Here is a 17,131-nt window from a genome sequence, read left to right as displayed (position 1 = left end):
CTGAATTCCTTCTCTGTGTTATCTTGAATTTCATTGAGCTTCCTCAAGACAGCTATTTTGAATTCTCTTTCTTTAAAATCACTGATAAGGTTTGGCTGTATCGCCACCCAAATCTCATCTTGAATTGTAACTCCCGTAATTCCCACATATTGTGGGAGGGATCCCGTGGGAGATAATTAATCATGGGTTTGGGTCTTTCCCATGCAATTCTCATAACAGTGAATAAGTCTCACAAGAACTCATGGTTTTATAAAGGAGTGTTTCCCTGCACAAATTCTCTTCTCTTGTCTGCCAACATGTGAGACATGCTTTTACTTTCTACCATGATTGTGAGCCCTCCCTAGCCACATGGAACTGTGAGTCCATTAACCTCTTTCTTTTGTAAATTGCCCAGTCTCAGGTATCAGTGTGAAAACAGACTAATACAGTCACATGTATCCGTCTCTCTGGGATTGGTCACTGGTACCTTATTTGATTGTTTGGTAAGGTCATGTTTTTCTGGATGGTCTTGATGCTTGTGGATGTTCATTGGTGTCTGGGCATTGAAGAGTTAAATATTTATTGTAGTTTTCCTTGCCTGGGTTTTGTTTGTACCTGTCCTTCTTGGGAAAGCTTTCCAAGTACTCAAAGAGAATTGAGTGTGTGATCTAATTCTGGTCACTGTGGCCATACATGCATTAAGGGCACTCCATGCCCTGTAATGCTGGGATTCTTGCAGACTCATAGAGATATCACATTGGTAGTCTTGGGTAAGATCCAGGAGAATTCCTTAGACTGCTAGACAGAGACTCTTGCTCTCTTCACTTACTTTCCCTCGAACAAATAAAACCTCTCTCTCCATGCTCAGATGTCTGGAGTTGGGAGAGGGGTGACTACCACCAGACTGTGCTGGGTCAGACTTGAAGCCAGCACAATACTGGGTCTCGCCCAAGGTTTGTGGTGACTATTGCCTGGCTACTACTAATGTTTATTCAAGGCCCAAATGTTCTTTAGTCAGGTTGTGATTCATCTTGCTAGGCCTGGGAATCTCCCTTCAAGACAGTGGGTTCCCTTCTGGCCCAGGGTGGGTGTCAAAATGTCATCCAGGAGCCAAGGCCTAGAATCGGGGACTTTAGCAGTCTGCTTGGTGCTTTATTTTACTTTGGCTAAGCTAGTACTCAAATTGTAAGACAAAGTTTTCTTTACTCCCACCTCTCCTTTCCTCCAGTGGAAGGAATCTCTGCCAAAGCTGCAAGCTGTGCTGCCTGGAGTTGAGGGAGAGACAGTGCAAGCACTGCCTTGGCTGTCTGCACTGGTGTCTGACTGAGTCACATGCACCCCAAGTCTACTGACTCTGAGCATAGCACCAGGACTTGCCCAGGAATTGTATTCCTGTGGCCTAGACAGCCTTTCAAGTTTATTTAGAACACCAGAGCACTTTAGCCTGTGGTGGTAGGGCTAGTTAGAATTCGGGTTCTGACCACTGGGATGAGTGATTATTCCCCTCTAGCTAGGGCTGGTTTAAATGCTTCTTCCATGGGCACTGGCTGAATGCTGCACTCTTGCTCCACTGTGACAGGGTAGCACTGAATTCCATGCAAAATACCACAATCAATGTGCTCTTTCTCCCCTAAGTACACAGATTTTTCTCTGAGCCATGTAGCACCACTAGGGGATGGGAAGAGATGGTGTAGGCAATTCAAGACTGTCTTTCCTACCCTCTTCAGTGCCCTCTTCCTTCATATGATGTTAAAACCAGGTACTGTGATTATTAACCTGGTTTTGGTTCTTATGAAGGTGCTTTCTTATGCAGATACTTGTTAATTTGGTGTTCCTGTGGAGGGGAGGACAATTGCCAGAGGGTTCTATTCAGCTATCTTGGTCTACCTTCATTCCATTAATATATTATCTTATTTAGACATTCAATAATTTTCGGAGGTGTTTTATAAATGAGAAAATTGTTTAAGTCATTCAAGTCACATAATTATGAATAGTGAGTTTCGGACTTGAATGCTGGTTCATGTGTCTTCTGAGCTAGGGCTCTTTAGCATTATTACACTTATTGCCTCTGAAATTTGCGTTGGAACTTTTCATTTTTGACAGTACTGCTCAATATTTAAATTTAACAAAACTAACATTTTTTCAGTCTGTACTAATTGTTTTCATATCAGTTGGTTAGTGATTATAAAAGATTGGCTTATAGAATTTTCTTACAGAATTACATTTACATGAAGCTATTTAAAAGGATAATAAGAAAAGATTAAGAACAACTTCCAGTAGGCCCAAAGATTTAGTCTCTTTTCATATGATCTAGTAACTGTTTTTATTGTGGCTATGTTCGTTGTCCATTCATTTCTTGATAAGAGAAATTAAAGGAGAATCTATTTTCAGTTTGGCAGAATCTTTATTGCCTTCTGTAACCCCTCAGTTTAGTGGGCTGTTTTTCTTGTAGTTGAATTAAGCTTCTTGTGTTGCAACTTGAATTTGTTCTCCTTGTGTGTATCCAGCTAAAATTAAATTCCTTTTCAGTGTCTTCAGAGTAATTATTTGAAGATGAAAAATTATAGAAAATAACAACATTGATTATTTTACTAAATATAAAAATTTTAGACTTTCAAAGCATTCTACAGACTATTAGATATGCCCTGGTAGTTGAATCAACTTTTAATTTCCTTTATTTTTAAAAAAAGCAAATAAAAATAAATCAAAAAAATAAATCAAGTAATAAGAGTTGATCTAAGAAATTAAAAATATCAAAGTTTTGAGAAATAAAAAGCATATGAGAATATTGAAAGCAAGCAATGTTTAATTTATTACCTATTCAGTCACAATTTATTACTAATTCAGTCTACAACAAAAACATGAGAACATTTTTAATAAAGGTCAGAAAAATTAAGAAATGCATTTCTGGCAGATATTTTATTATCTTCTTAAGATAGATTTTCAAGACAATATTGAAAAGAAATAATTTTGGTGTGGTTTTATATTTCCTCTGCTATTTGGAATGCGAAATTTAATTGATCTCTTTTAAAACGCAGATATTTTTTAAATGTCTGAAATAAAAGTCATAGAAAAACTAGTGATATACATAAACAAACTAGAATGAGCTAGATGTCCTCCCCATACACTAGCCAACCTGGAAATTCTGAATAAAATATAATATGTAATTGTTAATTCTTATCCAAACTCAAAAGGAAGAGAATATCAGAGATATCAGAAATTAAATAGGACTAGGGTTACAGTTCTGCTCCTGGAAATCTATCCAAGAGAAACAAAAACATGTTCATACAAAAACTTCTACATGAATATTCATAGCAATATTATTCATAATACTGAAAAAGTAGAAACAACTCAAATGTCTTTCATCTGCTCAATAGATAAATAAAATGTGTTTTATCCATAGAATGAAATCTTATTTAGAAACAAAAAGAAATGAAGTACTGATACATATTACAACATGGATGAACCCTGAAAATACATTAAGTGAAAGAAGCCAGATACTTAGGACCATATATTGTTTGGCTCTGTTTATGTGAAATGCCCAGAATAGGGCAAATTCATAGAGATAAAAGGTAGATTGGTAGTAGCCTGAGGCCAGGTAGACTGAGGGTTGGGTGGGAAATGGAGAGTGACTGCTAGTGGGTACAGGGGATCTTTTTTAGGTAAGAAAAATTTTCTAAAATTGCTTGAGGCAATGGTTGTACAACGCTGTGAATATACTAGAAACCATTGAATTGTATACTTTAAATAGGTGAATTGTGTGATGTGAATTATATCGCAATAGAGTTAATACTTAAAAAGAAGAGGAAATGAAGTAAAAAAGCAATACCAGAATAAGGAGGATGATGATGGTATCATGGCTGCCAAAGAGGCTTTCAAATAGGAATAGGGCTTAGTGGTCTAATGCTGGACTTTAATATCAGTTTGGAGACAACAAATGTGGCTGCAGGCATATATGAAGTAAAGAAGTTATAATGGGGCCGGGCGCGGTGGCTCAAGCCTGTAATCCCAGCACTTTGGGAGGCCGAGGCGGGTGGATCACGAGGTCAAGAGATCGAGACCATCCTGGTCAACATGGTGAAACCCCATCTCTACTAATACAAAAAATTAGCTGGGCACGGTGGCGCGTGCCTGTAATCCCAGCTACTCAGGAGGCTGAGGCAGGAGAATTGCCTGAACCCAGGAGGCGGAGGTTGCGGTGAGCCGAGATCGCGCCATTGCACTCCAGCCTGGGTATCAAGAGCGAAAACTCCGTCTCAAAAAAAAAAAAAAAGAAGTTATAATGAAGATTCCTCCATGAAGAATAGAGTCTGAAAGTGCTCCTTGTTTCCACAGACTAAAAAATGTTTGCCCACATGCCCTAAGAAATGATGAGAAAGCTTACCATCTCCCTGGAACTTGGGGTGGGAAGGAAACTGTCATCATGAGAAATCAAATGCCCCACATTGCCCAGGTGCAGGTATGAGGGTCCATGTTGATGCCATCTGTAAATGCAGTAAGCAAAAAGTACTAAGTTAACATGAAAAACTTATCCTGGATCATTTAATTACTTGGAGGCTTAGTAGAAAACACCAATCTTGAAAACTAATCTGTGGCAAACACTTTTACAAGATCCAGGACACTAAATATCCTATCTGAATATGCTTGGATATAATAAGTAATAAATCACATTTAGGAAAAAAACCATAAGAGAGATTTGACAGATACAACATTTAGAAGAAATAGAACTTCAGGAACTCAAAATAATAGAACAATTTGAGACTATCAAATAAATATGTTTAAGATTATTAAAACTTAGGAGGAATTAAAAACGGAATGACTAGGATAGAGGAGAAAAGGAACTGGTAGATCTGAAAGAAAAATCAAAGAGACAGAACTTTTTGAAATGAAGAATATAGTCATTGAAAGAAAACAAGCAAATGGACAAACCATCAAACAAAATCCACTGGGCACTTAATTAGTAAATTATACTATTGAAGAGAGAATAAAGTGGAGGGAAAATAGCTTGGGATGCAGCACAGCAAAGTAAAGAGATAGAAAACCTGAAAGAGTTGTTAATAAACATGTAGGATAAGATAAGAAAGTCCAACATATGTCTAATCGGAATTTAAGAAGAGAGAATAAAGAGACTGAGGGAGAATAATTGTTCAAAGAGGCAATGGTTTGGAGTGTTTTGGAACAGAAAGTAGAAAGACATGAGTCTACAGATTGAAGAAGTGTATCAGTTCCCAAGTCGGACAAATAAAAACAAATTGATACCTGCATACATTATGATGATACTGTACAGCATGAAAGACAAAAAGAAAAACTTATAAATTATGAATGGAAAAAGATATGAGAAAAAATGTCAAGCCGACAACTTTAGATCAGCAATAGTAGATTCCAGGATTAGATAGTATACTGAAAGTGTAGAGAGAAAATAAGTATCAATGCCAAAAGTCTTTGCCTCTAGGAATACATTTTCAGCTAAAGACTGTAAAGTTCTTTCAGTAGTGCTGAAAGAACTACTAAAGGATATATTTCAGCAAGCAAAAGACTGAATCCAGAAAAAAAGACTGACATGCAGGAAACTATGATGAGAAAGGAAATAGGCAAATGTATTGTTAAATTTAAATGTATTGTGAAAAATAAAGTAATAAAAATGAATACCAATCTAGGGAAGTATTTAACAACATGGTGAAGCTAAAAATTTACAGAAAATTGAAAAAGAGATTAATGCATTATTAGGTTCTTCTGTTGTTTAGGAAGAGAATAGAAGTATTAAGTAATTTTAGACTTCATTAGTTCAAGTGTGTAAATTTTGGGTAACCACAAATAAAAGGAAATAAATCCAGTGGTGGTAGAAATAAACAAATAGAAATGTTTTACCTATCAACACAACATAGGTAGACATGAAAGAAAAAAGAAAGAGTAAATATGAAATAATATTAGAAGTGAGCACAAATATTACACAAGATTAAACTTTCCAGATAAAAGTTGAAGATTCTGATTGAGATTTTAAAAATCAAACAAAGCCCAATTATATGTTGCTACAAGAATCACATTTAAAAGATAATATAGAAAGGTTCAGAGGTGAAGGTGTAAGAAGAAGATAGAACAGGCAAATACTAACCAAAAGGGAAGAAATATAATATTATTAATATACTTCAAGGCCAAAAGCATGATTGGGGATGAAGAAGATGAACAAAAAATTCATTTAGTAGATTTACTACTCCAGAGCCATTTATAAGAAGTGCACATAAGAAGGAGCACTGTATGACAGAAACAGTCAGAACTGTGGAAAGGAGAAATTGACAAACCAACAGTTAAAATGAGAGTTTTAAAAACTCACTTCTTTCAGAAGTTAGTAAAGATATTTACCAAAATAATGAACAAACTTGATGTAATGGACTTTGTACCCAGTGGACAATGAATATACATTCTTTTCAAGCACACGTGGGACATTTGTACCATGTATCAAAAACTGACCGTAACTAGATAAAAGATCAGTTTTGACTGGGCGCGGTGGTTCATGCCTGTAATCCAAGCATTTTGGCAGGTAATCACGAGGTCAGGAGTTCAAGACCAGCCTGGCCAATATTATGAAACCTTGTCTCTACTAAAAATACACACACAAAAAATTAGCCAGGCATGGTGGCAAGTGCCTGTCATCACAGCTACTCGGGAGACTGAGGCAGGAAAATCGCTTGAACCCAGGAGGCAGAGGTTGCAGTGAGCCGAGATTGCACCACTGCACTTTAGCCTGGGCAACAGAGCAAGACTTTGTCTCAAAAAAGAAAAAATCAGTTTTTCAGTAAATACCAAAGAATATTTGTCATAAAGATCACATTCTCTGACCAAAAAACAATAGAATTCATAATAACAGAAAAATACACTTAAAAGCTCATTTGGTTGGATAATTAAAATCAAACATAAAAAGAAATCTGAATGAAAATTATGAAATATTTACAACTCTATGACCAAAACTGAATTTCAGTACTTGAATGATACACCTAAGGTAACTTTTTTTTTTTTAAGTTTTAAACTCACATACTTGAAAATAATAGCTAAAGAAAATTTGTCAGCCAGGCGTTCAACTTTAGTTAGTAAAATGTTACAGACTAAGCCCAAAGAAAGTAGATGAAATGAAATAATGAAGTTAAGGGCATAAATTAATGAACTAAAAACCAAAATAATCATAGAAAAGATTAGTCAGACCAAAAGGCGATTCTTTGAAAATATTAATAGATAAAGCCTTGGTAAATTTAATTAGTGTAAAAGAGAGGAAGCAGAAATAAGTAATGTAATTTTAGAAAGGAAAAAGTAGCATAACTGAAGATAAAGTCAATATTTATAAAAACTATACTAAAAAAGACAATTTTCTGCAATCATACATATACCTAAATTGGTTAAGAATGAATAGAAAATTCAAATAGACCCATAACCGTTAAAGAAATAAAGTTGGTAGTTAAAATATCTCATTTAGAGAAGACCATTCCTGGGTGGTTTTATTGTCAAATTTTACTAAATTGTCAAGAAACTTAGATCCCTGCCTTAAATAAACGTCCATAGAATAGACAAACAGTGAAAACATAGAAATTCACTTTGAGTCTAATATAATCTAGACATCTAAAGCAGATAAGAATAATTTATGAAAGGAAAATTATAAATCATGGAATTATAAATGCTCATAGAATGGATGCAAAAATCGTAAGTAAAATATTAATAAAATATAAGCAATTATTAGTAATTTGAAATTATGAACAATTTTATAATTATACTTTTACTATTAAGGTAACATTATTAATATTCTAGAATGAATCATTTTTAGATGCATTTTATTTTATTTTTCTTTATTTTTCTTTCCATCAACTTTTAAGTTCTGGGGTACAAGTGCAGGAGGTACAGGTTTGTTACATAGGTGTGCCATGGTGGTTTGCTGCACAGATCAACCTAGGTATTAAGCCTAGGCAGGATCTGTTAGCTATTCTTCCTGATGCTCTCCCTCTGCCCACCCTCTCCAACAGGCCCCAGTGTGTGTTATTCCCCATTACATGTCTATGTATTCTCATCATTCAGCTCCTACTTGTAAGTGACAACATGTGGTGTTTGGTTTTCTGTTCCTTTGTTAGTTTGCTGAGGATGACGGCTTCCAGTTCTATCCATGTCCCTGCAAAGGATGTTAACTCATTCCTTTATGGCTATATAGCATTCTATGGTGTATATGTACCACATTTTCTTTTTTCAGTTTATCACTGATGGGCAGTTGTGTTGATTCCATGTCTTTACTATTGTGAATAGTGCTGCAGTGAACATACTCATGCAAGTATCTTTATAACAGAATGATTTATATTCTTTTGGGTATATATCCAGTAATGGGATTGCTGGATCAAATAGTATTTCTGCCTCTAGATCTTTGAGGCATTGCTACACTGTCTTCCACAATGGTTGAACCAGTTTACACTCCAACCAATAGTGTAAAAGCATTCCTATTTCTCCACGTTTGTTGGCCACATAAATGTCTTCTTTTGAGAGGTGTCTGTTCATATCCTTGGCTCACTTTTTTAATAGGGTGGTTTTTTTCTTGTAAATTTGTTTAAATTCCTTATGGATTCTGGATATTAGACTTTTGTCAGATGGATAGATTGCAAAAATTTTCTCCCATTCTGTATGTTATCTGTTCACTCTGATGAGCATTCCTTTTGCTGTGTAGGAGCTCTTTAGTTTAATTACATCCCATTTGTTAATTTTTTTCTTTTGATGCAATTGCTTTTGGGTTTTCCTCATGAAATCTTTGCCTATGCCTATGTTCTGAATGGTATTGCCTAGATTTTCTTACAGGGTTTCTATGGTTTGGGGTTTTACATTTAAGTCTTTAATCCATCTGGAGTTAATTTTTGTATAAGGCATAAGGAAGGGGTCCACAGTCAATATCATACTGAATGGGCAAAAACTGGAAGCGTTCCCCTTGAAAACCGGCACAAGACAAGGATGCCATTTTTCACCACTCCTATTCAACATAATATTGGAAGTTCTGGCCACGGCAATCAGGCAAGAGAAAGAAATAAAGCACATTCAAATAGGAAGAGAGGAGGTCAAATTATCTTTGTTTACAGGTGACATGATCCTGTTTCTAGAAAATCCCTTTGTTTCAGCCCAAAGATTTCTTAAGCTGATAAGCAACTTCAGCAAAGTCTCGGGATACAAAATCAATGTGCAAAAATCACTAGCATTTCTATACAGCAACAGTGGGCATGCAGAGAGCCAAATCATGAATGAGCTCCCATTCACAATTGCTATCAAGAGAACAAAATACTTAGGAATACAACTAACAAGGGAAGTAAAGGACCTCTTCAAGAACTACAAACCTGCTCAAGGAAATTAGAGAGGACACAAACAAATGGAAAAACATTCCATGCTCATGGATAGGAAGAATCAATATTGTGAAAAATGGCCATACTGCTCAGAGTAATTTATAGATTTAATGCTATTCCTATTAAACTACCATTGACATTCTTCACAGAATTAGGAAAAACTATGTTAAAATTCATATGAAACCAAAAAGAAGAAAGCTAGAGGCATCACACTATTCAACTTCAAACTATATTACAAGGCTATAGTAACCAAAACATGGTACTAATACAAGAACAGACAGATAGACCAATGGAACAGAATAGAGAAATCAGAAATTCTAAGACCATACATCTATAACCATATGATCTTTGACAAACCTGATGAAAACAATCAATGGGGAAAGGATTCCCTATTTAATAAATGGTGCTGGGAGAACTGCAGCAAATATTCTTTTCGATTTAAATTTGTATTTTTAATTGACAATTTTACCATGGGCAAGAGGATTTCAACCTATGAATCTTAGGGTGGATACATTCAATCAGTAAGAAAAAAGGTAATGTTATTTTCGAGGTTTCCTCTTTTGACTTTATTAAACCGTATCTTTCTTATTTATCTCAAATGTAGGTATATTATAATTAAGGATTCATGAACAATTTGGAATTACCTCAAGAATGTAAATGTTTGATATTCTATTTTTTGATGTACTGTCATATTAGTTGAGGAAAAAATATTCTAATAAATGAAGCAAATATGTTTGATAAAATTAAACAGCCTCCCCTAAAAACAAACCAAAGCAAAAACAAATAAAACATTTATTAAACCAGAAATATTCTTAGTAAACTGTGAGTGGAAAGGAAATTCTTTAATCTGATAAAGAGTATCTACCAGAAATTTACAGCAAATATTCTTAAGGCAAAATACTTCTCACATTCTCTTTAGAGTTAGGAACAAAACAAGAATCATCTTTCAGCACTTTTAGCAAGTACATTTGCCCTAGGTTATATGATTGGCAACATTAAAAATACAAGAGAAAATATACATAAATTATTAGAACAAATAGAGCTTAATGAGGTTACTTCTACTCTGAAATCAATGACATTCCTGTACGACAGTAACAATCAATGAGGAAATACAATTTTTTGAAAAAATTCCATTCAAAATAATAGTAGAAAGCTTTGCAAACCTAGGAATAATCTAATAAATGACATGTAATGCTTTAATGGAGAAGAGTATACATCTTTATTCAAAGTATTGAAGAAGACAAATACATGGAAGGGAAGATTTAGTATTGTAAAACTGTCTCCCCCAAGTTGATATTTAGATATGATTAGTCAAAATCCCACAAGATTACAATGAATTTGACAAGCTGATCTAAACATTGGCATGGAAATATAAAGGGCTACTAATAGCCAGGAAATTTTGAATAAGATTAAGGAGATTATATCAGAGATCTATATCAGAGATCAAGATTCATTCTAAATCTGTATTCGTTATAATACTATGGTGTTGGTACAGGGAAAAACAAATAGCTATTAGAATAGATATAGAGCACAGAAACAAACCCACATATTTGTGAGAACTTACTATACATTGGATGTAGCATTGTAAATCAGTGTTGGAATGGATAGATTTGTCAATACATGGTTATAAATAAAGATCTTCTACTCCATTCCACACAAAAAGGTAAAATCCAGTTATATGAAACTATAAACTACTTTATAAGTCACAAGCCACAAACTAGGAAAGGTGTTTTACATGATTTATCATTAAGAAAGGACTGGCATTCAGGGACTATAAAGCAACAATGGATTAATAAGGAAAAAGAATTAATTCAAAATGGGCAAAGGATGAATAGATATTTATGCAAAGGTTAAATAATTTAAATGACCAATAAACGTTTGAAAAGATGCTCAGCCTCATTAATGATCAGTGAAGTGAAATTTAAAATAATAATCAACTACCATTTTATACTTTAAATTTTTACTTGTATTAATATTTTTTATGAGTGAAAAGGAATGTAATTTTATCACTGCTATTGGGGTGGAAGTTTCATCACTTTTTTATACCTAAATATATTATATGATTTGACAGTTCCACTTCTTGATATCTACTTTAAAGATAGACCTATATGTGCATATAAGGAGGTATATACAATAATGTTCACTGCATCATTGTTTGTAATAATGAAAAATTCCAAACAACATATCTGTCCATCAGTAAGAAATGAATATATAAATTGATATATTTGTATGATAAAATAATTTACAACAGTTAAAATGAAGTAAGTTGCATATTTATGGTTACATATCGTAACACCTTAATATTGAGTAAAAAAAAGAAAATTACAAAAGGAGATTCAGTGTATGATGTGATTTGTGGTTTGCATAAAATGTTAAATGTGACAAACAGTACAATATATTTTTTATTCATACCCACTTACGTAGCAAAGTAAAAAAATATGTATAAGAAATATACACCAGTTTCAGGGTTAGAGTTCTGTCTAGAGATGGAGAGAGAGGAATAGAATGCTTAATAGTCTTTGTAATTTTCTATAATATTCTCTTTAATTTTCTGAAATACTGAAATATTTCATAATTTAAAAAACTGAAAAACAAAAATTGGTTACTTTTTATTCTCATACATATTTACTGAATCAAATAATTGATTAATTTTTCCAGTGTTATCAACTGACTACAAAAAATACTAATCACTCTATGACCTTTTCAACTAGAAATGAATAGAAAACAACTATTTTGTTTATGTATCATCTGTTGCATAGCAAGTTCTACAGACTCAAAAGCCTTCTTACTAACCTTCTCTTTAGAATAGCATAGTGGCAGAAAGGAACCAAAAATTATTGATTTATATTTTATTAAAAAAAAAAAATAAACTCATTTTATACTGAATCAGTGAAAAGGAATTGAATTTGTGGAAAATTTTAAAACAAAGTTTGATACAACTTATTTTCATAAAATATTTTGTGAAGCAGATAAAATATCAAAAGAAATTATCTAACCTAAATTTATTAAACATTGAATTTATTAAATATTAGCTTGGCTTTTTTTTTGTTAATATAGTTTTAAAAGTACCATTTATGTATTTATGCCAATGGAATTGAGATTGCGACAATTCTTATCTGAAGAATTCCTTAAACACTTCATCCTCATACCCTATAACATGAGCATCAATTCAAAGCTTGATGCATGATTTATTTTCTAGATATTTGAAAACTGAAAGAATTACAGTGAAGAATTTAGAAGATTAGGAAATTCTCAAGTAATATGCATTTCAAAAATAATTTTATTGTAGAACAATTAATTACAGGTCTTTGTAATAAGAGTTCTATTTCATTCAAGTGTTTGGTATTTCGTTAACTTATTTACTTCTGGAAAATTTTGAGATGGTCCTCAAAATCCAATTCTATGCTGATTCTTTAGCATAGAAATTTTAGACAGTTATAAGAGTTTAATCAGAAATGAAGATTAACTGTTTCTAATGTTGAGGTAATGAGGAAATTATTCTATTTGTCAAAAACTCAATTTGCATGCATTTTTCAGAAATTCCCTTTGGATATAAAATGATTTGGCAAAAACACCTATGGATAAATAAATAAATTAGCAAAGTGAATAACATCTATATAAAATTTTCACTGTTTAAGCTATAAGTAATTAATTTTAAAATCACAAGTCTGACAGAACTAATCATACACAATGTTAAAATTAGAATGATTGTAGTTGATGTGAATTTTTTCTTGTCTGGAAGAATGGTTTTGTTTGCAGGAGAGACTATTTGGGGATTTATTTTTGGTTTTAAAAACTAGCATTCAGTTTTATAGTGCTATAATTTTAAAAAATCGAGACTTTCTTTAGACGTTTCTGTTCATTCGGTTAACTCTGTAAGTGAAGCAGATATTAACAATCACTTTTAACAGCCTTTGAAAAATGTCTGGTTCCAACTCAGCTAAATAAAATACCTTCAAACATTTGAAACGGTTAATAAATTTTATATATTCTGTTTCCTTTTAAGTACTTTGGATGTCTCAATTAACAAACAAAACCTTCCCGAGTAATTAATGCACAAATATAACCAATTAAATTTATAAATAGGCTGTACCATAAATTATCTTAAATATTCCAATACTATTTGGAAATTTAAGATTTAAAATCACAAGTACAAATTAATTAATCACTTATATTTTGAATAGAAGTACCACAGAGCCCCTTAGTCTTTTTCTTTCACTTTTATAAGTAACACTCCTTCTAACAGGGCTGGTGATTTGAGAACACCCCTGACCCTTAACAGACTTCTATGCTATCATCCTGAGAAGTCCTATCTGATTCCTTAGTCTAAAGATCCTATCCCATTTCTGTAACAAAGACTGTTATTTGAGTTAGCTTAGCATAACTACCATACTTCTCTTTATGACTTTCCCAGAGTGTAGCTGAATCTTTCTTTGGTTTTTCTAATAACCAAGACCTAATGAGACTAGAGCCTTTCCAATTCCTTTTTTGTTGGTAAAATGAATAAATGTGATGAGTATAATAATTATTTATAAAAGACACCAGGCTGTTCATAATAGTGATAAGTACACTTGGAAAATTTGCAACAGGATATGTGCTTGCTTTTGTTCAGAAAGCTAGGATAGTGAAGAGTAATATTTCATTCATTCATTTATTTGCTTATTTTACCAAGGCCAAGGGAGAAGAAGGAAAAAATAAATAGAAAATATCAGCGAGTAATGGGAAAGGAAACAGTTAATGAATCCCTTACAATCTAGGAAAAACATTAGGATTGGCCTCACACCACCTGATGTGTTCCATTCTCCTCATTTGTTGGACAGGCCAAGATCTTAGAATGTTCTAGATGTAAATATATGTCAACTTCCTTGCTACCTCTGATTATTTGATAGTGCTGCCTGGGTGCTAGATTGAGAATAATGGTGAAGCATGTTCAATATTAGCAGGAAAGAATGCCCGATTAGCAAGCAATGCCTGCCAATACTGGTGAAAGGAAGGCATCCGTGCCATATTTGCTATCCTCTGCAGGCTTTGGAGTATAATGTAGAAATGTTCCCATACAGGGCCAATGTTAAGATGTGTTGATACACAGACTGTATACACGTCAGGTATGCCTGGGAATAGCAAACAAATCTAAGCTTGAAAATAGTCAGTGCCAGTCAGGGTGTTCTGATAGAAAGCAATGGAGATGCAGCTGCAGGGCCTAGTGTTACCAAGCCAGCCTCTAGTTTGTGGGATAGTGATAAGAGGAAGGTTAAGCAGGGTGCCAAGACAAGGACTCAGGAAACAGGGCAAAAGCCCAGCCATTAGACTGGGAGATAAGGTGAAGGCTTGATTTTAAAAGAGGTAATGATCTAAGAACTTTAAAGTTCAGAGATGAGCAGCAAAGTCTGACTTGATGCTGAACTGAGGACTTAATAGCATAAAGTGATGTAAATTCCTCTACTTGGAATGTAAATTTCAAGTAGAATGTAGATGGAGAATGTAAATTCCTCCATCCACTTGATGCTGAACTGAGGAGTTACTAGCATAAAGTGATGTAAGTTACTAGCATAAAGTGATGTAAAGTGATGTAAATATGTGAATAGCCTAGGCCCAAATGAGGCAGGAAGTAGGAGATAGTGTCAGATATGTTGGCTGGAATATTACAGACGCAGGAAACCTGACAGTTATTTATGTGCTGCCTCATGCTCTCCAACCTCTCCACTATTAGAGATTATACTCAAGACTGTAGGAACCACTACCAAAGATTTAGAGCTGTGAAAAACCTAAATTGTTTAGAAGTGGTATGTTCTTAGTATGTTTATTTGAAACATTGTATCACATAGTGATTGGTTTATAGTGGTATAGTTAAACCATGGATACCGTGGATTAAAAATCATATCCTTGGCTCCCTTGGGACCGTAAGTTCTAGCTATAACTGTATTTGTGTGGGTGGGAAACCATGTTTCATGCTTCAAGCACATGATGCTCACAAACTGTTTATTTGAAGAGTAACTGTTATTCAGTAGATTGTTGTTTTGACAACATGCACATAGAATAGATAAGCAGATATATTTAATAGAAGGAAGAACCAAGCTAGATAATCTTAAATTCATTCAGAAATTTATGTTAGGAAGTAAAGAAAATCTCTTTAATCCATCTCCACTGATTTGAATTTATGATTGCCAACCTAGAACAGCCAAGTATTGTTTCATCTACTAAAGAAAATTTGATGAGCCAGTTAAACAATAAACAAGATTTATGACGTATACTAATTCTACTTAACAAAGCAAATTATTTTAAATTTTATTTTGCAAAATGTTGTACATAAATGAGTACTGCTAATTACAAGTAAGTTTTACTTATTAAAGGAGATTCCACAAACATATAATTCACACATACTTTAAGTTTATACTTATTCTAATATTTTGTTTGATTTAGATTTATAGATCCAGACTGATCTTCCTTAATTGGCTGTAATTAGTAATGAATGGGTGTGTGTGTGTGTGTGTGTGTGTGTTTAAGAATCACAGAAAGATTTGACTTTATCCATTTCCTCTTCCTCCCTCCCCATCCCCCAGGTTTTTACCCAATCTTGCTAGGTCAGCATTAGAAAAAAATCTGGCAGATGCTACAATAGAAAGAAATACTGATGATAATTTGGAGCCAGAACTGAAGGATTACAAATGTAAGTATTTGATTTGACTCTTTTTTTAAGTTAAATAATAATTAGCAAACATTTGATGCTATTTATTTTAATTCCACTTAAAAATGTTTTTGGTTTTCATCTATTTTATGTATTAGCTTGAAGAAATGAATCTGATTTTTTTTTAAGTTTGAAAAACACGAGTTAAATCTTAGAATATTTACCATTTCAGTACATGCTAAATACAAATTCCCCTCACCTTTAAGACTCACAATTGATATTAATTGATACTCTGAGAATTCCTGCTGTAAATCAACTTGTCTAATTTTGACAAATGTACTTTTTCCAAATGTAAGGCTGGAATGTTATTTGGAGTCAAAATATTAAATATACCCCATATGGTAGAAAGAATGTCAGACTAGACTAAATTCTGTTTTAAGCTCTGCTCATTAGCTGGATGATTTTCAACAAATTATGTAGTGTATGTTCTTCATATTCTCATTATTCTTTCCTCTTTGAATTACATGAAATTATATGAGAAAAAAATGAGGTGAAGTATCAGCTTGGGATCTGGCATATAGAAGGTCCTCAGTAAATGATAGTTTCTATCATTGTAATCATTAGTATTACTATAATAACTACTATTAATGCTGTTAATATTATTATTGAACTTGGAACATGTCAGTGAACATGTCATGAATGCTTGGTTACTGTAGGGAATAATATGAGATATGCTCCCTGACTTCAAGAGCTTTATTATTTAGTTTTCTAGCTTCAAGGAGCTCATAATCTATTCTAGGTCAACCTATTTAAAGCAAATATGGAATAATATAATAATTATTATTACAAAATAATTACATAAGACAGAGGTTCCCAATCTAGCTGGGTATGAAAATCACCTGGGTAATTATTTGAAAATATAGGCTTCCTGGACCAACCTTGAAAATAGTAATTTTAAAATATTTCTTTATTTTTTTAATATTTAAATTTTTATTTATTTATTTATTTATTTAGAGGCAGGGTTGCACTCTGTTACCCAGGCTATAGTACAGTGGTGCAATCATGGCTCACTGTAGCCCCAACCTGCTAGGCTCAAGTAATCCTCCTGCCTCAGCCTCTTGAGTAGCTGGGACTACACATGCCTGGCTAATTTTTAAAATTTTTTTTATAGGGG

General features: G+C 33.4%; 1 protein-coding gene across 1 annotated transcript in view; it reads left to right on the top strand.

Annotated features, from left to right (window-relative positions):
• VWA8 (von Willebrand factor A domain containing 8) overlaps positions 1-17,131 on the top strand; it is a 421,567-nt gene that overhangs the window by 154,939 nt on the left and 249,497 nt on the right. The window contains exon 18 of the mRNA XM_012476777.2: positions 15,893-15,999. Coding sequence (XP_012332200.2) covers positions 15,893-15,999 — 107 coding nt within the window. The remainder of the gene's footprint in view (positions 1-15,892; positions 16,000-17,131) is intronic.

Source organism: Aotus nancymaae, unplaced genomic scaffold (assembly GCF_030222135.1).
Source record: "Aotus nancymaae isolate 86718 unplaced genomic scaffold, 86718_ANA_hifiasm-v0.15.2.pri h1tg000043l, whole genome shotgun sequence".
Taxonomy (NCBI): Eukaryota; Metazoa; Chordata; class Mammalia; order Primates; family Aotidae; genus Aotus; species Aotus nancymaae.
This window is presented reverse-complemented; position numbering and strand designations above follow the sequence as displayed.